This window comes from Tenrec ecaudatus, chromosome 8 (assembly GCF_050624435.1).
Source record: "Tenrec ecaudatus isolate mTenEca1 chromosome 8, mTenEca1.hap1, whole genome shotgun sequence".
NCBI lineage: Eukaryota > Metazoa > Chordata > Mammalia > Afrosoricida > Tenrecidae > Tenrec > Tenrec ecaudatus.
This window is the reverse complement of record NC_134537.1, coordinates 106,577,382-106,600,510: the sequence shown is the minus strand read 5'-3', so window position 1 is coordinate 106,600,510 and position 23,129 is coordinate 106,577,382. Positions and strand designations below refer to the sequence as shown.

The 23,129-nt window shown below is 45.1% G+C and overlaps 1 protein-coding gene across 1 annotated transcript in view; it reads right to left on the bottom strand.

Moving 5' to 3' along the window:
* Positions 1-11,902, bottom strand: part of POFUT3 (protein O-fucosyltransferase 3) — a 112,687-nt gene extending 100,785 nt beyond the window's left edge. The window contains exons 1-2 of the mRNA XM_075556712.1: positions 11,571-11,902; positions 919-1,270 (exon numbers count right to left, since the gene is read on the bottom strand). Coding sequence (XP_075412827.1) covers positions 919-999 — 81 coding nt within the window. The 5' untranslated portion in view covers positions 1,000-1,270; positions 11,571-11,902. The remainder of the gene's footprint in view (positions 1-918; positions 1,271-11,570) is intronic.
* Between the last annotated feature and the right edge of the window lie 11,227 nt (positions 11,903-23,129).

The following is a 23,129-nucleotide window of genomic DNA, read 5'->3' as shown; positions in this document are numbered from 1 at the left end:
TCTTTCTTACACCCATGAGTATCATTGGATTTGCTTCTCTAGTCAGCCAGGCCTAACACACAGCCAATCCCTGGAAAATCCCGGAGCAGCCAAGTCGGCACATACCCTCAACAATCACAGGCCTCATAGACTTTACTTGCATCAACAGCAAGTTGTCCAGTCCCTTGGTGGTCACAGAACCTTATTGCATAAGTCATTTTGTGGCATTCATGAAGACTGCAACTAGAAGAATCATATTAAGTAATTCACCACACCATATTCATGAAAGGGAATAGGCGGGAAGGCTGGAGGAATGTTTCATTTCATTAAGCCTAACAGGCTTGCATCTCACAGTATATGTCAACAATGACAAACTGATTAATGCACACAGCTGTGTTCGGCACTTACTACCAACTACTGTATTTTTCACAGACAATGCACACATGTAAATAACATATATGCATATAACACAGCAGGCACAGGAATCTAATGGATGACAGAGTTGCATGGGTTGCAAAACTGTATGCTGTATGTGTTATGCTTGTTGCAAAAATAAATGAATGGTACCTTGTTCTCAGACTAGTCCTTGCCGTTTCAAGAACCATTGTGTCATTCACATGTAACAACTACAGCAAAACTGAGGAAGTCATCCAACTGAGAGCCAACAAAATAGACGGAGCATGTTTCGTCCTAGTCCATGCCAAGCTTACTACTTTAGTCACAGCAGAACCCCAGATGTATTGCTATTGGACAGACCCACTCACTAAAACTCTTACAGTGCTTTTAAAATGTACTTTCCCTGCTGTCGACAGTTAGAAAGCCCACAGTCTTGAGAAATTGGGTGAAATGTGAACTCCTTGGAATTCTGAGTGAATGGGTGGGTGTGGGGAGGTGGCAAATGCCCAGGAATGAACACTCTGCCACCTCAATTCTTGGTACCTGGAGTGTGACGAGCAGAAAGACAGTGGCTGTGACGCCCAGGCAAGATGCCAGCAGCTTCCTCCTCCAAAGGCGCCCCATGCTGCCCTGCACTGGATGACTGACAGAGGGCAAGCCTGGTTACCAGGTGTTCTCGAGTCGGCCCATATCCTGCCACAACTTCACGCAGAGGAACCATCTGGGTGCCAATTTCTTCCCCTGCCATTCCTGCTGGGACGTGGACTCCATGAAGGATTGAATGCCGAGGTTCTGGGTGTGCCTGGCTTGGCATCTAGAGAGAACAGCATGCTGTCTTCTTGAGCCAGCACCAGAGCAGCTTGAGACTCTTGAAGGCAGCAGGCATCAGAAAATTCTGTAACAAATGAATAATCTTTCAGCCATAGTGCAGAAGATTTTCTAAATATACTCCTGCATAGAGAAGCCCGAAACTGAAACACTAAAAGGATCATGCAATCCTAATGCCCCACTGATCAATAAGGAAATCTCACGTAGTCCTAATGCCCCACTGATCAATGAGGGAATCTCACGTAGGCCTAATGTCCCATGATCAATGAGGAAATTATGCCCAACGAAGTGAAATGACTTGCCCAAAGCCATGCAGCCCAATAGAGGTGGCAGACATATGAATAGAGTTCAGTCTCAAAGCTACCAATCCTGTTTCCATTGAATTGTCTGTTTCTTCTTTCATCCAAGGAATTCTCGCAGTCTATGGTGGTTGAAAGAATAATCTCTCACATCAGTGGGCCAGGACTCAAATCTCAACTTCCCAGCTGGTTTACCTCAGCCTCTCCATAATTTAAGTTCCAAAATGCACATAATATAACACTGACTCAAAGAATTATTGTGAGAATTATATGGGATAAGTAAAACACTTATTCAGGTCTTGGCACATAATAAATGTTTAGCAAGTGTTGGTATTCTTGCTTTCTATAGTATTATAATTTATCACATCTTTAGTGGAAAACAGTTAAGTTCATTTAAGAATAAGGTCGCTGCCCAATGAATGGAAACTTCAAAAGAAAAATGCTCACTTTGCCAGAGAGAGAAAGCTAATAATATGTATTGATTGGCCTATCAGAAGCAATACCTTTCCTAAATATTTGGGGTGCATTAGCTCACAACACTTGAGGTAGCAATTATGAGCCTCACTTTTATAGGTGAGAGAACTGAAGTTGAAAGAGGTAAAGTAATTTGTGCAAAATTATAAAATACAACAAATAGAAACTGGTCTGGCTCTGAAATTCATGCATCCTTTTTCTTTCTTTCTTTTTTCTATTTCATTTATTTATTTGGCTTTTACTAAAACTATAAAATGCTCACTAGATAATGCTAACTTAACTCACAGGCTGTCTGCTGGAGCCACAGAGCATCCCTGTGGAGAGCAGCTCTCTGGCAGCTAGCATCAAAAAGTCTTAACAAAAAGCACAAAAAATCTACTAGCTTATGAACTACATACAATGTGAAGCCAGCACTTCAAAAGGAAACCAAACTCACTGCCATAGAGTGGACGCCAACTCATGTTAACCCCATAGGACAGGGTAGTGTTACTCCTGTGAGTTTCTGAGAGTATACCTCCTTAGAACTCTTTTTTTCTCCCTAGGAGCAGGGGATGGGTTCAAACTGCTGACCTTGCGAATCACAGCCTCCCCCCCTCCCTCCCCTACGGGTAACCACTCCGCCACTGCACCTCCAGAAGTCACCATAGAGGATTCAAATTATGGCTCTGTCACTTGCACGTGATATAAATTTGGACAACCTCAATTATTTCATAGTAAATAATAAATACTCAATATTATTTTTCTCTACCATGCCTAACAGAATTTATCAAATGATCATTTTATGTGCAAAGCAATTTACTATAGGTATAATTACTGTAACCCAGGCTGGGTAACATAGTAATATTACAACCTAAAATATGTATAAATTATGTAATTATACATACATATCAATCCTCAAGTGCATTCATATATTCATAGGCACTTTCTAAAGAAGGTATTGTTATTCCCAATTCCCATGCATAAGGAAACTGAGTCTCCCTAGAGTTTCTGTGGCTTGCCAAGGATCCCAGTTTTGGAAGGTTAGAAGTTGGTCTTGAAATCAGATCACCAGATTCCAAGATCAACATAAAAGGAAAAGAGGGGCTGGGAGAGATCCCTTCTTAAGAGTACTAGGAGTCAAGAATACAGAAGGACAAAAGATGGGAGGGAAATCTGAGGACAAAGTCTGGTGGTTTTTACAGTTCAGGCCTCTCCTGGGTCCTCTGTGGGATCAACACATGGCTGCCTGAATGAGAACAGAATAACTGAAGGTTACAACTGAGAAAGGCTGCAAAGAATCTCAACTTGGGTTAGATCACCGAGCTCGGTCCCACTTCATAATGTGTAGGCTCCCTCTCATAGCCACCCAGCTACAGAATAGCCCAACACTCACTGCCTGGGTCTGTGCCATCCTAAGATTGGTTCAACCACTGCGGCCATCCATCTCTTTGAAGATCTTCTCTTCTGGTGCTTTTCCAAGTGGGATGTACTGCTCCAAACACTGGCCTCTCTTGATAACGTGTCCAAAGCACACGAGACAAAGTCTCAACATCCATCCCAGCTTCTAAGGAACAGTCTAGCTGTGACTTTCCCAGATAGATGTGTTAGTTCTGGCAGTCTCTGGTGTGTTCAGTACTCTTCACCAACACCATAATTCAAACACATTAAGCCTTCTCCAACCTTCTGGGGCACCTTTGTCATTAAGTGAACTTTAGTCTTTGTGTTAGTCCAGGGAGAGTAGAGAAACAACTTCATACACCCCCATATGTGTATAAGAGAGGGTTTTATATAAAGGGTAATTATACATTAAGAAAGCATTCCAACCCAGTCCAGTCCAAGCCCATAAGTCTGATATTAGCCCATATGTCTAATACCAATCTATAAAGTCCTCTTCAGACACACGAAACACATGCAATGATGCCGAATGCAGGATGATCACAGGCCAGTGGGTAGAAAGTCTTTGGATCCAGTGGCACTGTAAGCATCTCTGCAATGGCAGGGGTCTCCAAATGGCTTCTCCAGCACCCAATACTGCATCAGGGTAAGTCCCTGTGGCTTCTCCTCAGGGGTGTCTTGCAGGGAGGCAGCCTTGTCAGTAGCGAGTCTCCAAGGGAGTGAGTAGAGTGAGAGAAGTCTTCCCAAGGAGGAAATACAGGATTTCCCAGAATTCTCTGGAGAAGACCATGTCCACACAGAGGCCCCATTGGCTATGAACCAATTGACAGACTAGACTCCGCCCCTTCATTCTTAATTCTCTCCAGTCCCAAATTGACACCAGATTATGTAACTACCCCAGTCTTCAAGTGGCATCTTTGCTCATTAGCACTTTAAGGAGATTTGTCCAATGAGATGCCTTGTTTGCTTTGACTGCTTCTACCATAAGCATTGATTGTGGACCCAAGCAAGGCAAAATCCTTGACAGCTTTACTCTTTTTTCCATTTCTCATATTACCTATTGGCCGAGTTGTGACTTTCATTTTCTGTGCAGCGCACTGTAATCTACACCGAAGGCTGAAATCCTGGGTCTTCGTCAACACACTGGTATGCCGCAAGCCCTCCTCGCTTTCAGCACCAACGTGTTATCATCTGAAGATCAAAGGTGGGTAGAATGCCTTCCTGCAATTCTGATGCACATTTTCCTTCACTTAAGCAAGCTTCTCTGTTATTTGCACATCTTTCTTGGGCGTAAACCAGTCAGTATTCCGTCTGCACAACTGCCACTTGACAGGTTCTGAAAGAACACAATGAAGTGTTCTGGAATTCCCGTTCTTCTCAAGGATACCAATAGCTTGACATGGTCCACTCGGTCGAATGCCTTTGCATAGTTAATAAAACACAAGTAAACACATTTCTGGTATTCCCTGCGTTCAGCCAAGATCCTTCTGACATCAGCGATGATATTCCTTGTATATCTTCTGAATATGGCCTGAATCTCTGGCAGCTCCCTGTCAATGTACTGCTGCAATCTTTGGTAGATGATCTTCAGCAAAATTTTACTTGCATATGATATTGTTCATATAATTTGAGCATTCTGTTGGGTCACCTTTCATTGAAATAGATACATATATGTATCTCTTCCAATCAGTTAACCAAATCGCTGTCTTCCAAATTTCTTGATGAGTAAGTGCTTCCAGCGCTTCATTAGCTTTTTGTTTTGCCTATCAAATCCTTCAAAATTTCACATGGATCTTGATGTCAGTCCATGTGTGTCTTCAGGCTTTAGTTTTGAATGCATCAAACTTATTCTTGAGATGACTTCTAAATTCAGGTGGCATGTACTCATTCTTGTTTCTCATTGACTTGTTTTACTTTTGTTTAGCTTCTGAATTTGCTATTGCTTTTGAGCAGTACCCAGTATGAGAGAGGTTGGTAACAAAGTAATGGAGGCAGGGAAGACACTGGAAGGAATGCAAGGGCTAAAGGCAACAGATAGCAATACTGCTACACACACAATCCTGCAATGGCAGTGATCTACAAGGAGATGGAGGGACAGGCATGGAGGCTGAACGGGTGTGGGAAGGGGAATTTCAGTTCACACAAAAACAGAGAGATTTGTCAGAGAGTTATTTATACACGGATACTTACTTTTGCTGCAAATATATCCATGAATGTGGTAGCACAAGCAAGGAGCAAAGTGATTAAAAAAACTTATGCAAAACCAGACACCCTGAGGGAAGGAGTCACTGGGCCCATGGCTCAGGACCATTGTATCTCAGGGGATATCCAGGTCAATTAACAACATAATCCACAAAGACAAATTCTACATTTTGCTTTGAGGAGTAGCAACTGAGGTCTTAAAAGCTCATGAACAGCCTCTATGGTGCAATTATTGGTCTCTCCCTGTCTAAAGGAAATAAGGATGATGAAAATTTAAAAATGCATGGAAACAATTATTCCAGTAGATAATGGGCCACACAAACATCAGTCTCCACAAGCCCGGGACCAGAAGAAGTAAATGGTGCCCGGCTACCACTAACTCTCTCTCTCTCTCTCTCTCTCTCTCTCTCTCTCTCTCTCAAAGGGCTCACAATTAGAAAATCCTGGACAGAACAGATATAAAACATGGGACAAAATTCAAAATCATGAGACCAAACTTACTGGTCAGATAGAGACTGATGGAACCCCCAAGATGATGGCCCTAAGTCATCCCTTGGGTATGAAAATGAATCCACCCCCATAACTCAATTTTCAGCCAAATAATAGAAGGCTCTATTAGAACAATGAAGTACACACACCTTAGACTAATCAACCATTCCAGGTCAAAATGGCAGCACTGCGTAGGACAAATGTCAGAAGGGTTAGGAAAAAAGGACACTGGAAACAGGACAGAGGAGACATGGGGTAAGTGATGTCACTGTGGGGTTGAAGTCAATGAAGTGAAATAACACGCGTATGAATGGTTGGATGAAGGACTGATCGGCTCTGTAAACCTTCATATCCAAATTCACAGAGCCCTGGACTTTGCTTTCTCTAATGATAGTGAATGTCTCCATCATCCCTTCCACAGATGTAGTCAACTTGATTCCAGGGTATCATCCCATCTGCTGAGGTCCACAGGTACAGTCACTGTTACGTTGTTGAAGAAAAGTCCTTGCAATGAATAAGTTATTGATCTTGCAAAATTCTATCATGTGATCTCCAGTATGGTTGTTATCATCAAACTACAGATCCTCTGTCTCTGTTTCCAACTTTCACATTCCAGTCACGGAGAATCATCCATGAATCTCGAATGTATGTTTGATCAATTCAGACTGCAAACGTTGGTAAAATCTTGAGTTTTCTCCTTCATCGCTGACTTCAGTGGTTTATGGTTGCTGTATACATGTGAATTATAGTCGCCGGAACCAGTGTTCCTGTAGGCATATACATATTATCCCATCACAGACAAAATGGTGCTTCAAGACAGATCTTGAAGTTTCTTTTTGACGATGAAGGTGATGTCACTCCTTTTTTCATTTGTCCTTTCCACTTAAGGAGACCATATGATGATCTGGTTCAGAATGGCCAATAGCAGTCTTTTTCAGCTCACTAATGCCTAGGATAACGATCTGTATTTGTCCTCTCATATTTTATGCATTCCAATTTCGCTAGCTTCCATACTCCTAGCACATTCCAATTTTTTTCACATTCCAATTATTAATGGATTTTGGAAGCTGTTTCTTCTCATATTCCATCAGCAAATGAAATCTCAAACCAATTCACTGGCATAGCGCTGATGCCAACTCCCAGCAACCCTATAGGGCAAGGTAGAACCGCCTCGGTGAGTTTCTGACACTGTAATGCTTTACAGGAGTAGAAAGCCCCGTCTTTCTCCCTTGGAGTTACTGGTAGTTTCAAACTGCTGGCCTTGCAGGTAGCAGCGCAACCTGTAACCATTGTGCCCCCAATGATTCCTATCAGTAGCAAATGAAGGTCCCCAAAACTTCACTCCATTCATGTTGATTCGTGTCATTAAGTTTGACTCCACTTTGAGGTGGCAGGTCTTCCTAGGTTGTAGTTGAGTCCTTTCCAACCTCAGGGGCTCATCTTCTGGCAATGGTTTCAATAATATAAGTGATCTTTCACGGCTACTGCTAAGGTTCTTAGTGGCTGCACCCTCAAAAGTGGGGTGGCTGTCCCTTCTTTACAGTCAGTCCTAGTCTAGAAGCTCCAAGGAAATCTGTTCACCCTGGGTCACCCACTTGTATCTGAAATTCCAGGGGTGGAGCTTCCCGCAATGCACAAGCCAACCCAATCGACAAACTGACATACGAGTTGGTGATAGTGGCCATGGGTCCCTGTAATCAGCCTTGGAAGAGTTCTACTCGGTTCTATAGGGGCACTGCAGTGGGTTTGGTTTTTGTTATCTTAATTGTGCTAAAGGCTACACCTGGGAACATTTTTAGAAGTATATGTCTAATTAACTAAATTAAATTATTCACACTAAGCTGTAACTGTTCGAATAGATTTAACACCCCCAAGAGGTGCTTTCAATTTATAATGTACACATCTCCAGAACACCCCTGGGAGTGAGTGTCCTAGGAAAGACAGAAGATGCGGCAGATGGATGGCAAGATGCCTACGGGCCTTTGGACAACTCTTCGGGTACTTTTAACGACCCTTCTTCAATGCAGGACCCCCTGGTGGCACAGTGAGTGGTGAATCATGCCGCTACTAAATGGGAGGTCACTAGGTCTCATCTGCCAAGTGTTTCAATTCTGGCTGACTCACCAACACTCCTCATTCATTCTCATCTGCTTCATCCAAAAGTCCCTTAAGTGGTCCGGTTCCTAACTATTCTGAGCACCCTACAAGTCTCCACTCTGTCAGACGAGTTTCCAGACCATATCCTGGCCTGTAACTATCCTCTAATTAAAATCCTTCCCAAAGATTTCAAGATAACTATCAAATTTCTTAGCCCAGTAAACAAGACTATATGAATTCCATCTCCTTGTCCAGTTTCCCTTCTGGTCTCTCTCACACAGAGACCCATGCTTCCTGCTCTTTCTAGACTCATGTACCATCCCAGCGACCCCCTACCCATCCCACCCTACGTTGGCATGGGCTGCTGCCTCTATGGAACACGCACACCTCTCACAGTTTTCCCCATAAGGTATTCCTTTCAGCCCTATCCTCTGGGAAGCCTTATCCAGTTGTGGGGAAATCGAGTAGGACCCAGTGGGGACCCCAAGTTTGTCAGAGCAGAACTGTGCTCCATAGGGCTCTCAATGACTGATTTCTAGAAGTTTCTTAAGAGGTGTCTCTGGGTGGAGTGGAACCACCGACCTTTCGGTTAGCAGCCAATCAATTCATTCTCTCCACCACCTATGGAACTACAGATCCTCTCCAGCCTCAACCTAATTTATATCTCCATATCATGTGTATTTACTTTATTATTGTAATAGTGCCTAGAAAGCATGCCACTAGGGACTTATTTTGTGGACGCTTTCTAAAGCTGGTTCATTGGGTGCCTGGGAAACAACTCTTGCACATTAACAGCTCATGTATTTGGTTATGTTGCAAACATCTTCCATGGGGGCTCTACTCCTTATTCCCTTGAAAAACATGGCATGATTCCATTTCAACCAAGTCCTCTTTCTCAGCATTTGTGTCCACGGGTCCTTCTTTTCAATAATAGATTCATAGTTTGCTGCAGGTGTGCCTCCATTTCACTGCATCTCAACAAGCACACATTTCTGAAAAGAGGAGTGGGGGAAACAAGACTGTGACCATGATGAGCCACACCAAAAACTGAGCACATGAAGACAGACCAAGCGTAGGGACCATCTTTTTTCACATTTGTTTATCTCGACAACCAACCACTCTTTCTCCAAAATGTTTTTAAATGTCGCCTCGTGACAATGTTACCACTAGGCAGAAGAGCTCAATTAAAATCCTGCATCCACTTTTATCATCTATGTCATCCCAAATGAGGAACAAGCTAACAAGCAGGGGCAAAACTGTCGAATTCCTCACCTCCCTGAAGACAATGGGCAGTACCTGCTGATCTCCTGAGATCTCACCCCCAAGTTAAACACGGATCCCTAGAATAGTGTCCAGGAGCACAACTCTTCATGGGAGAAAAGAGGACCTGATGCAAAGGGCTTAAGTGGAGAGCAAATGCTTTGAGAATGATTGGGGCAGGGAATGTACGGATGTGCTTTATACAATTGATGTATGTATATGTATGGACTGTGATAAGAGTTGTATGAGCCCCTAATAAATTGTTTTTAAAAAAAAGAAAAGATTCAGCAAATAAACAGATAACCATCCAAACAACTGAACCAGCAAAATAAACCCAGACTTCTGAAGATATGAAGTAATCATATTTGCACAAAACAGATTTAAGATGAAACAGTCTACCTGCGTTCACTTCTCTAACAAGCCAGCATTAGCTTTTGAGAACTGGGGGTTTATTCACCAAGAGAAAGGGTACGTGACATGTGCAAATATAAACTTTGTTTAAGCGTCTTTTAACCTATAGGATGAGGAACACTTATAGTAAACGTCTGCTGCCGAGTGCCATAATTGAATGAAGTATTGCATTTCTTGCTAAAATCAATCCTTCCCATTGCAAATGTTGAAAGCATGGAGGTATGTATGAGGGATGTCTGAATACAGACATAGAGGTAACCGTACTGTTACCTGAAACCAGGTTCTTTTTATTTCCTGTTGTTTTTTTCCCAAAAATGTTCATGCGTGAGATAAACCTAAAATGCACTACTTTCTTCCCTTGCTGCAGAAAGAATACAAGATGAGCAATAATAAGAGGTCGCGCTTAGTGTGTGTATCTAATCCACTGTTAAACACTGCCATCTAGCAGCAAACTAGAAAAGAGAGTCATTAAAAGCACAGAATTTCAAAAGTACAGCAGACCTTTTGATGTCTCGACCCAGCCTCTGGACTGGAGGCAGGGGAAGACAAACTTCTGCGAGGCTCTCCAATTTGGTACGCCCATATTCCAACTGCTTATTTAATGGAGATGTTGAGCCTCCATCACGTGTGACCCTGTCCGAGTTGGAAAATCATCCCACCACTAAGGTTAGTCATTTAATTCTGCAAGCCTAAGATTAGTCATTTAATTCTGCAAGGGGGGGGATCTTCTTTTGAAAGAGGGTTAGTTATATAAGGAAAATTGTCCTTGATCAAAAACTGGGCCCAATCACAGTGCATGTGTTATCCGTGTCACGTAACCCAATAAGGTAAACACTTAGCGTGCGCTGAAGAATTTCGCTTGTTTTCCTCACCACTGCAAATATTCTGCTTCTACACACAGCACCTTCCAAGAGAATGAAACCTCCTCAAATTCACTGTCCCTGGCAGGGTTGGCGGGTCCCCAGTGTACAAGGTAAGCACCAGTTTGACGGATCTAGAGTGACTTATTCGGTACTCCGCCTCTTGGTCCCATTCAGAACCCAGGTCCCGTCGTGCGTGAAACCCCGCGCAGCCCAAACCAGCAATTGGCCGGTGCATTTGCCATGTGCAAAAGAATCACCAGGACATGCCCCAATGCCTTAAAAATCACAGTAATTTGCTTTTTGAGTTCTGCTCTGGGGGGCTAACTGGTCACAGAACTGCGCTGGAAGTGGCTTTGGCGCGGCTAAGGGGAGCCTGCTGTCGGGGTTCTTCTAGAACCCCGGCCTCTCTCCCAGGGCACACACAGCTCTGGGCGGCAGGAAAGGCAGAATGGCTGCGACTTGCAACTCGCCATTCCAGCAACAAGTGACCCTCGGGCCACGCGGGCGGGGAGGAGGCGACAGGGCGCCGAGGGCAGCGCGGATCCACGCGGGCAGCGCCGGGTTGGGCAGAGCGCGGAGGCCCGGGAGGGACCGGAGCCCCTGGGTCCCCGCTCCCGCGGCCGCTCGGGCGGCCACTGGGCCCCTCCCGGGGTTGTTGCTTTGTTCTGTGCTGTTTTCAGCCAACGGGCAGGACTACGGCGCGGGCCAAGCCTCGGGAAAGCCGGGTTCAGCAGGCTCCCGTGCTCCCCAAAGGGCCTTGGGGTGGCATCTTTCTCCGCCCCCGGCGGCGTCCGTCCGCGCCCCCCTCCCGCGCCCCCGGCGACGGCCGCGGGGCCTCCCGGACACTGGGGAAAGTCTCTTCTGGTGTCTGGGCGCCGGACCCCAGGGGAGCACTCACCTCGCCGCCGCGCGCGGGGGGACGCGCTGCCGAGCGAGCGGCCGGCAGCCGGGCGGGTCCTCCCTGGCCGCGGGCGCCCCGCCCGAGCGGCGGGAAGACCGGGAAGGCCGTCTGGAAGCGGCCGGACAGCGAGCTGGCCGGGAAGGCGGTGAGCCGCCCAGGCCTAGCGATCCTCGATCCAGGTTTTCCGGAGCGTGCCGCCTGGAAGGAAGCTGGGGACCCAGTTCCCCGGGAGAGCCGCCAGACCCTCCCTGGGCCGCGGGAGGGGGCCAACCCTGCTGCAAAGTTCCCGGGAAGGTCCCTTGGGCCCTATTCCAAAACAAGGCACAGAAAACGGTCTCTTTCCCAAATCGCATTCAAGCAGGGCTGGCGCGCGCTCAGAGCGACTTCAGTCCCCACTGAACTTTTCATGAACAGTCCGAGCCTGTTGGTGTTCCCTGCAGTCCAATGTGTGTCCTTGTGTACAACCAAAGGCAACACTGCTCCGTCCTGCACCGTGCTCCCAGCCCTTCCTCGGTCTGAGCCCATTGCAGCCCCTTGTGTGTCCATCTTCCCGAGAGTTTTTGACCCTCTGTTTGACCAAGCGTGCTGACCTCGTCCTCTTAACAGATCCAAAGCGTGTGAGATGAGTGTGGCTTCTAAGGAGTGTTCTAGCTTTACTTCTTGCAGCTCCTAACGTAACCCTGATGCGAGACTGCGGCCCACAGCGTGTGCACCCCATTCTCCCACCAAAGCATAAAACCCATTGCTCTGGAGACCATTCCGGCTCAACGTGTCCCCAAGTGTGACGCAGTAGAACAGTCCTGGCTGTATTCTTTATGGAAGCAGATCTCCAGGACTCTCTCGGCAGTGCCACTGAGCGGGATCAAACCACTAACCTTGAGGTGTGCTATTCAGCGACCTTATTGCACTGAACCTTTTCTGTATTTAAGAACTTTTTTGGTTCTTTTATTCATAGTACTTAATTCTTACTGAAATTAACTGACATCGAGTTGATGCTGTTCCTTGGCGACCCGATAGTACAGGGTAGATCTGTCCCAAGTGGCTGTCTGAGACATTAAGTGTTTCAGGAAGGAGAAAGCCCCATCTTTCTTCCGTGGAGCAGCTGGTGGTTCAGAACTGCTGAACTTGCACATCGCAGCCCAACCCCACTGGGGCTTCTTACTAGTTGAAGTTATCATTCATCACTTACTTGTTTAGTGGCTCTATGACTGTGTTAGTTCGTAGACTAGAGAAACAAATCCAGGGAGATTCATATTGGTATAAGAAAGAGCTTTATATAAAGAGTAACTGTACATTAAGAAAACATCCCACCAGACTTCAACCCCATGCTCCAATATGTGAATGCAACATACAGGCATGAAGCACAGAACTAGTAGAGAGGTCTTAGGGGCCGGCCCCAATCCCAACTATGTAGACACCAACCCCTTCCCCCAGAAGAATTTATTTCAGAGGACAGCACTGAAGCTGCAGCTCAGGGAGAGGGACATGTCTGCTCAGAGCACACGGGAGCAGATGAAGGGGGAGGAAGAGAGAGTGGAGCACATCCTGGCCCACAAAACCTTGAAGATGATATTCCCGCTCAGAGCAACCAATCCACAGAGAAGACCATATGGCCTGCCCCACTATGAGACAAGACATCCCTCCCTGGCCCCATAGCCCTACAGGGGACAATGCTGCAGACACAGTGTGGGAATTCCACCCGATGTGATCCCACCACACCGAGGCACAACACTAAGGGGGTGCAACAGAAAATCAAGGGGAACAGAGCAATGAAGTCCCCAGAGAATACCAAACATAGACTTTGGGGCCAGGGCTTGGCACCCCATCAGACTCAACAGGAAAACACTCCTAAAGGCCAACAGTCCTTGAACTAACTACAGGCTTTTCTTTGTTGTTGTTTTGTCATTAGCTTTTTGTTGTTGCTTTCTTTTCTTTTGTTGCTTTGTTTTGCTCTGTCTTGTTTTTGTGCATGTTATTACCTCCGCAGGGCTGTTTAAATAAGATAGGCTGGATGAACAATCTGGAGGAGTAAACAACGGAACTGACAGGTCCAGGGATGTGGGAGAGGGGGAGGTGGAGGGAAATCATTGTGAATGAAGGGGAGTGCAGATTGCGGACCCAAGATCCATCTGTAGGCAACTGGACGTCCCCTTCCAGACGGTTTGTGGAGAGGAGATGAGCCAGTCAGGGTGCAGTGTAGCAATGATGAAGCACACAACTTTCCTCTAGTTCCTAAAATGCTTCCTTACTCCCCACCCCCACTCTCATGATCCCAATTCTACCTTACAGATCTGGCTAGAACAGAGGATGTACACCGGTACAGATAGGAACTGGAAACACAGGGAATCCAGGACAGATGATCCCTTCAGGACCAGTGGTGAGAGTGGCGATGCTGAGAAGGTGAGGTGGAAAGGGGGAACCGATTACAAGGATCTACATATAACCTCCTCTCTGGGGGATAGACTACAGAGAAGTGGGTGAGGGGAGACATTGGACAGTGTAAAATATGACAAAATAATAAAAATGTATAACTTATCAAGGGTTCATGAGGGAGAAGGGAGTGGGGATGGAGGGGAAACTAAGGAGCTGATACTAAGGGCTCAAGTAGAAGGCATATGTTTTGAGAATGATGAAGGCAACAAATGTACAAATATGCTTGACACAATGGCTGTAGGTATGGATTGTGATAAGAGTTGTATGAGCCCCAATAAAAAGATTTAAAAAAAACAAAACACTCCTCAGTACTTGACAGTAGGTTCATGTCAAAAGGCAATAGGATTGTATCCAGAGTCTCTCACTGAATCAAATATGAGATAAGTTGAGCATGAATCCAGTAATAACAACAAAGGATCGAAACACATTAACTGACATGCATCAAATAATTACTATATGCCACAGTTGGTTAAGTGAATCATCTCATTTAATGCTTCTCTCAGGTCTACAGCGAAATTACTTCTGCCTTCTCAGTTTAACAGATGAGAAATTGAGGCCTGAGCGGCTTACTTAACCCATTGACTAGAGTCTGTCAATTAACCAAAGCAGAGATTCAGCCAATAATCTGAAAAGAAGGTGAAGTATATGAAGAAGAGTGTGGCATTGGGAAATGATGAAGGCTTAGTAAGAACAGGAGCCCTGGGGGCATAGTGGGTAGCACATTAGGTCAGCAGGTCGAAACCACCAGCCGCTCAGTGTGAGAAAGACGAGACTTTCTGTCCTGTGAAAAGCTGCAGTCTTGAAAACCCACAGAGGCAATTCTCTGGCACTGGTTGAAATTGGCAGAGCTTCCAAAGGCGGGGTAAAGAGAGAGCAGGCTGGGGACATTGGTTTAGATAGGCCCAGTATTATCATTCCCCTATTTCTGAAAACCATTTCATACAAAGTTTTTCCTTGAAAAAATTCAGGCCTTGAGTTGGAATATTGAAAGCTTCTGTGGACAAAATATATACCGATGCAGAAGCCTTGAAAGAAGATGGGAAGAATACACCCTGTCGCTGTACCAAGAATAACTAGTAGATGCACTTCACACGGCTACGTGTGAGCAAGAGCCAATGGAGCGGAAGGAAAGGGCCAAGCTGCACTGGAGGCAGTAGCAACAAACAAAGGTCCATAAATTGATGGGACACCAAGTGGAATGTTTCAACAAGCTGATGAAGCACTGGCAGCACTCACTCATCCATGCAAGATGATTTGGAAGACAGCTTCAGGGCCAGCTGACTGGAAGATAATCCATATGGGGACCCATTTCAAAGGAAAGTGATCAAACAGAATAAAAGTGTTAAAGAACAGTATCACTAAGATCATATGCAAGTAAAATTTTGCTGAAGACCATCCATCTTACAGCGGCACGTTGACAGGCTGCATTGCGAAGAGGACACGGAGCAAGGCTATCATTGATAGCAGATGGATCTTGACTGAAAGCAGAGGATATCAGAAAGACACTCACTTCTGTTTCGTTGACTGTGCAAGTGCATTCAACAGTGTGGATCATAATAAACTATGGATAGCATTGGGAAGAATGGGAATTCCAGAACGCTTCGTTGTGATCATGTGGAACTTGTACATGGGTCAAGAGGCAATAGGAAAGGTGTGTGTGTCAGAGTTGTGTCATCTCACCATACTTAATCTGTATGATGAGAAAATAATCAGAGAAGATGGATTATAACAAGAGAAATGTGGCATCAGGACTGGAGGAAAGCTTATTAATAACCATTGGTAAACAGATGACATAACCTTGCTTGATGAAAAGAGGGAAATCTTGAACACTTGCTAATGAAGAACAAGGATTGCAGCCATCAGTATGGATTATAATTCAATGGAAACAAAACAAAAATCCTCAGAAGTGGGCCAATAGCTAACATCATGATAAATGGAGGGAGATAAGAATGAAGTTGTCAAGGATTTCATCTTGCTTGGACCCTCAATCAGTGTTCATGAAAACCACAGTGCAGAGTTCATGGGACCCACTGCCTTGATGTTACTTTAAGGTAGCAGTTCTCAACCTGTGGGTCATGACCCCTTTGGGGGTCGAATGACCCTTTCACAGGGGTCGCCCGATTCATAACAGTAGCAAAATTACAGTTATGAAGTAGCAACGAAAATAATTTTATGGTTGGGGTGTCACCACAGCATGAGGAACTGTATTAGAGAGTCGCAGCATTAGGAAGGTTGAAAACCACTGTTTTAAGAACTAGGGTGCCCCTTCCCAAATCATGGTATTTTCAGTCACCTTGTATGCATGTGAAAGTTGGGCACTGAATACGGAAGATTGAGGAACAATAGATACAGTTGAATCATAGTGCAGACAGTACCATGGATGGCCAAAGGAACAGAAAATAATCTGTCTTGGAAGTAGGTCCAGAATGCCCCTGAGAAGTCAGGATGGCAAGGTTGTGTCTCAGGTACTATAGATACATGATCAGGAGACACTAGTCCCTGGCAAAGGGCACCATGCTTGGTAAGGTAGAGAGACATCATAAATGAGGAGGCCTCTCAACAAGATGCATCAACATAGAGGCTGCAACAATGGGCTCAAACAGGATAATAATGTGAGGCTAGCGCAGGACTAATTTAATCCTAAGTGTCCTGGTTTTGTTTCTCTAGAGAATCCTGCCTAACACAATAAGCAAATGTGGTGAAGAAAGCTCATGGTGCCTGGCTATCAAAAGATAAAGAATCCGGGGTCTTGTAAGGCTTGTAATTAAACAAGTGGTCATCTAGCAGGGAAGCAACAAACCCCACATTGGAAGAAACACACCAGTCTGTGTGATCATGAGGTGTCGATGTATCAGAGGCTCAAAATTTGCAATCAAATCGTTGTGAAGGGACATGGATGTAGTGGAGACCCAAAACCCACCTTAAGATGATTTGTTGGACCCTCTCAGAAGGCCCACAGGAAACAGATGATATATCTGTTCTAGGGTGTGCCACTGGGGTGAAACACTAAGGGCGTGCAACAAAGCAAGAATGGGGGCAAAGCAATGAAGTCCCTAGGGAATACCAAAATTAGACGTTGAGGCCAGGGTATGGCACCCCATCAGACTCTACCGGAAAACACTCCTAAAGGTCAACAAACAGACCTAAAACTATAGTCTTTTCCTTTTTTGTCATTGCGGTTTTTTTAAATCATTTTATTAGGGGCTCTTATCACAATCCATACACACATCAGTTGTGTAAAGCACATTTGTACATTCATTGCCCTCATCATTCTCAAAACACCTCATCTCCACCTAAGCCACTGGCATCAGCTGCTCATTTTCCTCCCTCCCTCCCCTCTCCCCACTCCCTCACGAACTCTTGATAATTTATAAATTATTGTTTTGTAATATCTTACACTGTCCAATGTCTCCCCTCACCCAGTTTTCTCTTGTCCATCCCCCAGGGAGGAAGCTATATGTAGACCCTTGTACTTGGTTCCCCCTTTCCACCCCATCCTCTACCCTCCTGGTTTCGCCACTCTCACCAATGGTCCTGAAGGGATCATCCATCCTGGATTCCCTGTGTTTCCAGTTCACATATGTACCAGTGTACATCCTCTGGTCCAGCCAGTTTTGTAAGGTAGAATTGGGATCATGATAGTGGGGGGGAAGAACTAGGGGAAAATTGTATGTTTCATCATTGCTATACTGCACCCGACTCGCTCATCTCCTCCCCACAACCCTTCCATAATGGGATGTCCAATTGCCTACAAGTGAGCTTTGGGTCTCCATTCTGCACTCCCCCTTTCACATCGATATGATTTTTTTTGTTCTGATGATGCCTGATAACTGGTCCCTCCAACACCTTGTGATCGCGCAGGCTGTTGTCTTCCATGTGGACTTTGTTGCTTCTGAGCTGGATGGCCACTTGTTTACCTTCAAGCCTTTAAGATCCCAGACACTATAACTGTTGATAACCGGGCACCATCAGCTTTCTTTGCCATATTTGCTTATGCCCCCATTTGTCTTCAGCGATTGTATTAGGGAGATGAGCACACAATAACATGATTTTTTATGTTCTTTGATGCCTGATAACTGATCCCTTTGGCACCTCGTGATCATGCAGGCTTGTGTCCTCCTTCCATGTTGGCTTTGTTGCTTCTGAGCTAGATGGCTGCTTGTTTACCTTCAAGCCTTTAAGACCCCAGATGCTATATCTTTTTTTTTTTTTTTGTAGTTAGTTCAGGGATTGTTTGCTGGCCCTTAGGAGCGTTTTCCAGTCCAGTCTGTTGGGGCATCACGCCCTGGGATGCTATATCTTTTGATAGCCAGGCACCATCAGCCTTCTTCACCACATTTGCTTATGTACCCGCTTAGTCTTCAGCGATTGTGTTGGGAAGGTGAGCATCATGAAATGTCAGTTTAATACAACAAAGTATTCTTGCATTGAGGGAGTACTTGAGTGGAGTTCCAAAGTCCATCTGCTACCTTAATACTAAACCTATAAACATATGCACATAGATCTATTCCACATCCTCATATATATTTACATATTTACATGCCTTTATTTAGACCTCTATAAATGCCCTTTGCCTCCTAGCTCTTTCCTCTCTTTCTTTTTACTTTCCTCTTGCCCCATTATCATGTTCAGCCTTCATTTGGGTTTCAGTAATTCCTCTTGGTTACATTACCCTTGGGCACGCCCTACCAGGTTCCTATACACTCCTCACCACTGATTTGGATCACATCTTGCTCCCTTGTCCCTGGGTTTGTTAACATCACTTCCTTTCCCCCCACCTGTCTCTCTCCCATGTCCCCCCAGAACCTTCGATCCCATTGTTTTCTCCTCCAGATTGTTGATCCAGCCTATCTTATTTAGACAGACCTGCAAAGATAATAACATGCACAAAAACAAGACCGATCTATACAATGCAACAAAAAAATAAAACAACAACAATAACAAAAAAAGCCCTTTGTTCCAATAACCCAGCATTCTCTGATGCTTACCCTCCTGACAGGATCGCTGAAGACAAAATAGGTGCATATCAAATGTGATGAAGAAAGCTGATGGTGCCTGTCTATCAAAAGATATAGCATCTGGGGCCTTAAAGGCTTGAAGGTAAACAAGCAGCCATCTAGCTGATAAGCACCAAAGTCCACATGGAAGAAGCACACCAGCCTGTATGATCATGAGGTATTGAAGGGATCAGGTATCAGGCATCAAAGACCCAGAACAAAAAATCATATCAATGTTAATGAGGGGGAGTGCAGAGTGGAGACCCAAAGCCCATCTGTAGCCATTGGACATTCCCTTACAGAAGGGTCACAAGGAAGAAATGAGCCAGTCAGGGTGCCATGTAGCACCAATGAAATATACAACTTTCCTCTAGTTCTTCAATGCTACCCCTCCACCCCTGACTATCATACCCTAATTCTGCCTTACAAATCCTGCTAGACCGAGTATATACACTGGAAACACAAGGAATCCCGGACAGAAAAACCTTTCAGGACCAATAATGAGAGTATGATACCAGGAGGGGAAGGGGAAGGTAGGGGGAGAAAGGGGATCAATCACAATGATCTATATATAACCCCCTCCCAGGGGGATGGACAACAGGAAAGTGGGTGAAGGGAGACAGTGGTTGGTGTAAGACATGAAAAAATAATGACTTATAAATTATTAAAGGTTCATAGGGGGGCGGGGAGGATGAGGAGCTGATACCAAGAGTTCAAGAAGAAATAAAATGTTTTGAAAATGATGGTAACATATGTACAAATGTGCTTGACACAATGGATGGATGGATGGATGGATGGATGAATTGTGATACGAGCTTAAGATCCCCCCATAAAACCATTAAAAAAAAACTAGTATGGCACTGATGAACCGCATAACTACCCTCTAATTCTCTAAGATTTCCTACCCTTACTACTATGGTCTTAATGCTTTATACCTCATTAATCATGTTAGATTTGTGTATTTAAGGTCCCTTGGTGCATGGTAGTCGAGATAGATGACCCCTCAGACAGTGGCCGGAGTAATGGTTCCCTGAGGACACGGGAAGTGAGTGGAGGGGAGTTGACAGCATTGATGCTCATATGACCCACCTGATGGGATTGAACAACAGAACTGTATGTGAGGGGACATACTGGAATGTGTAGGATATGCCTAGAAATTTTTTTTTTTTTAAAGAGAGAGTTGCAGTCTCAGAAGTCCACAGGAGCAGGTTCTGCCCCGTCTTACAGGGCCACTCTGAGTCAATGGCAGTGAGTTTGGATATGGGTTGAAAGGATTAGTGGCACTGGGAAATGAAGTAACCCCGGTTGATTTTCCCTAGCCTGCTTGTCACAGTCACCCGGTAAGTGAGAAGTAATAGCTAGTTATTATGCTCAAGGTCTCGCTTGCCAATGAGCTCAGCTGCTCAGAGTTTTGCCCAAGCCTGTTTTACCTGTTCCTCTATAGGTAATTCCTTAAGTCAGGGGTCCTCAAACTATGGCCCATGGGCCACTTGTGGCCCTCTGAGGACCTTTATCTGGCACGCCAGGTGCTTTTGCCCCACTGGGTTTTCTTTTACTTCAAAATAAGATATGTGCAAGTGTGCATAGGAATTTGTTCATAGTTTTTTTTAAACATTTTATTAGGGGCTCATACAACTCTTATCACAATCCATACATACATCAATTGTGTAAAGCACATCTGTACATTCATTGGCCTCATCATTTTCAAAGCATTTGCTCTCCACTTAAGTCCTTTGCATCAGGTCCTCTTCCCCCCCCCTCCCTGCTCCCCCCTCTCATGAGTCCTTGGTAATTTATAAAGTATTTGGTCATATCTTGCCCTGTCCAACGTCTCCCTTCACCCCCTTTTCTGTTGTCCGTCCCCCAGGGAGGAGGTCACATGTAGAACCTTATAATCGGTTCCCTCTTTCCAACCCCCTCTCCCTCTACCCTCCCAGTATCGCCCCTCACACCCCTGGTCCTGAAGGTATCATCCGCCCTGAATTCCCTGTGTTTCCAGTTCCTATATATACCAGTGTACATCCTCTGGTCTAGCCAGACTTGCAAGGTAGAATTCAGATCATGATAGTGGGAAGTGGGGACGGGAGGTAGCATTTAGGAACTAGAGGAAGCTGTATTATTCATCAGTGCTACATCACACCCTGACTGACTCATCTCCTCCCCTAGACCCCTCTGCAAGTGCATCTCCAGTGACCGACAAATGGGCTTTGGGTCTCCACTCTGCAGTTCCCCCCTTCATTCACTATGGTAAGATTTTTTTGTTCTGATCATGCCTTATACCTGATCACTTCGACACTTCATGGTCGCACAGGCTGGTGTGCTTCTTCCATGTGGGCTTTGTTGCTTCTGAGCTAGATGGCCGCTTGTTTACCTTCAAGCCTTTAAGACCCCAGACACTATCTCTTTCGATAGCTGGGCACCATCAGCTTTCTTTGCCACATTTGCTTATGCACCCATTTGTCCTCAATGATCGTATCATGGAGATGTGCAGCCAATGATATAATTTTTTGTTCTTTGATGCCTGATAACTGATCCCTTCAGAATCACGTGATCACACAGGCTGGTGTGTTCTTCCATGTGGGCTTTGTTGCTTCTGAGCTAGATGGCCGCTTATCTTCAAGCCTTTAAGACCCCAGACGCTATCTCTTTTGATAGCCAGCCACCATCAGCTTTCTTCACATTTGCTTGTTCACCTGCTTTTGCTTCAGTGATTGTGTCGGGAGGGTGAGCACCATAGAATGCCAATTTAATAGAAGAAAGTATTCTTGCATTGAGGGAGTACTTGAGTGGAGGCCCAATGTCCTTCCACCACCTTAATACTAAACCTACAAATATAGGCACATAGATCTATTTCCCCAACCTCATATATATATTTGCATTTGTACATGTCTTTGTCTAGACCTCTATAAATGCCCTTTGCCTCCCAGCTCTTTCTTCTATTTCCTCTTGTCCCACTATCATGCTCCGTCTCCACCTGGGTTTCAGCTATACCTCTTAGTTACATTACCCTTGATCATGCCCTACCATGCCTGACCCCCACCTCACCACCAATTTGGATCACTTGTTGTTCCCTTGTCCCTGGACTTGTTAACACCATTCCCTTTCCCCCCACCTCCCCCTATCCCACGTCCCCCCACAACTGTCAGTCCCGTTGTTTTTCCTCCAGCTTGTTCATCCAGCCTATCTTATTTAGACAGACCTGCGGAGATAATAACATGCACAAAAACAAGACAGAGCAAAATCAAGCAACAATATACAACAAAACAACAACAAACCACTGATAAAGAACAAAACAAGACTCAACAAGAAAGAAAAGATTATAGTTAGTTCAAGGGTCGTTTGTTGGCCATTTGGAGTGTTTTCCAGTCCAATCTGTTGGGGCACCACACCCTGGCCCCAAAGTCCACTTTCAGCATTCCCTAGGGACCTTGCCGCTCCATTCCCTTGCTGTTCCGCTGCACTCCCCCAGTGCTTTGCTTCATGTCTCCAGTGCTGTCCCCTGGAGAGCCATCGGTCAGTGAGGGACATCATGTCCTATAGTGGGTCTGGCCATGTGATCTTCTCTGTGGACTGGCTGGTCTAATTGGGGTCATCGTCCTCAGGGCCTGGTGGGCCAGGATGTGCTCCACTCTTCTACTCCCCCTCCATCTGCTCCAGTGGGTTTTAATACCCCTACAGATCCTGGAATCAATCCACAGTGGACACAAGGAAGATGTGGTCTTTTGTGACTGACTTTTTCAGTAGCAGTACTTTCAAGGTTTTCATGTAGCACAATGCTTTCAAGGTTTATTCATGTACAATGTATTGGTACTTCCCTTCTTTTTATTGTTTTCATAAATGATAATTATTTGAATTATTTGTTCATTCATCAGTTGATAGACATTTGGGTTATTTCCACTTTTTTGAATTTTGAATAATGATACTCAAGTATCTATGTACAAGTAGTGTCTGAGCGACACTGGTTACGATCTGAGGACTTTTTCCTAGCCATCAGAGCGGGTGTGCAGTGGTATCTTATTCTACTGTTAATTTGTTTGCCCTTCCTTCTCTCGATGTTGTCGAGCATGGGTTTGATTTGGTTTGGCTCCCATACTTAGAGCTAGCCAATTCGTGTGTGCAGGTGATG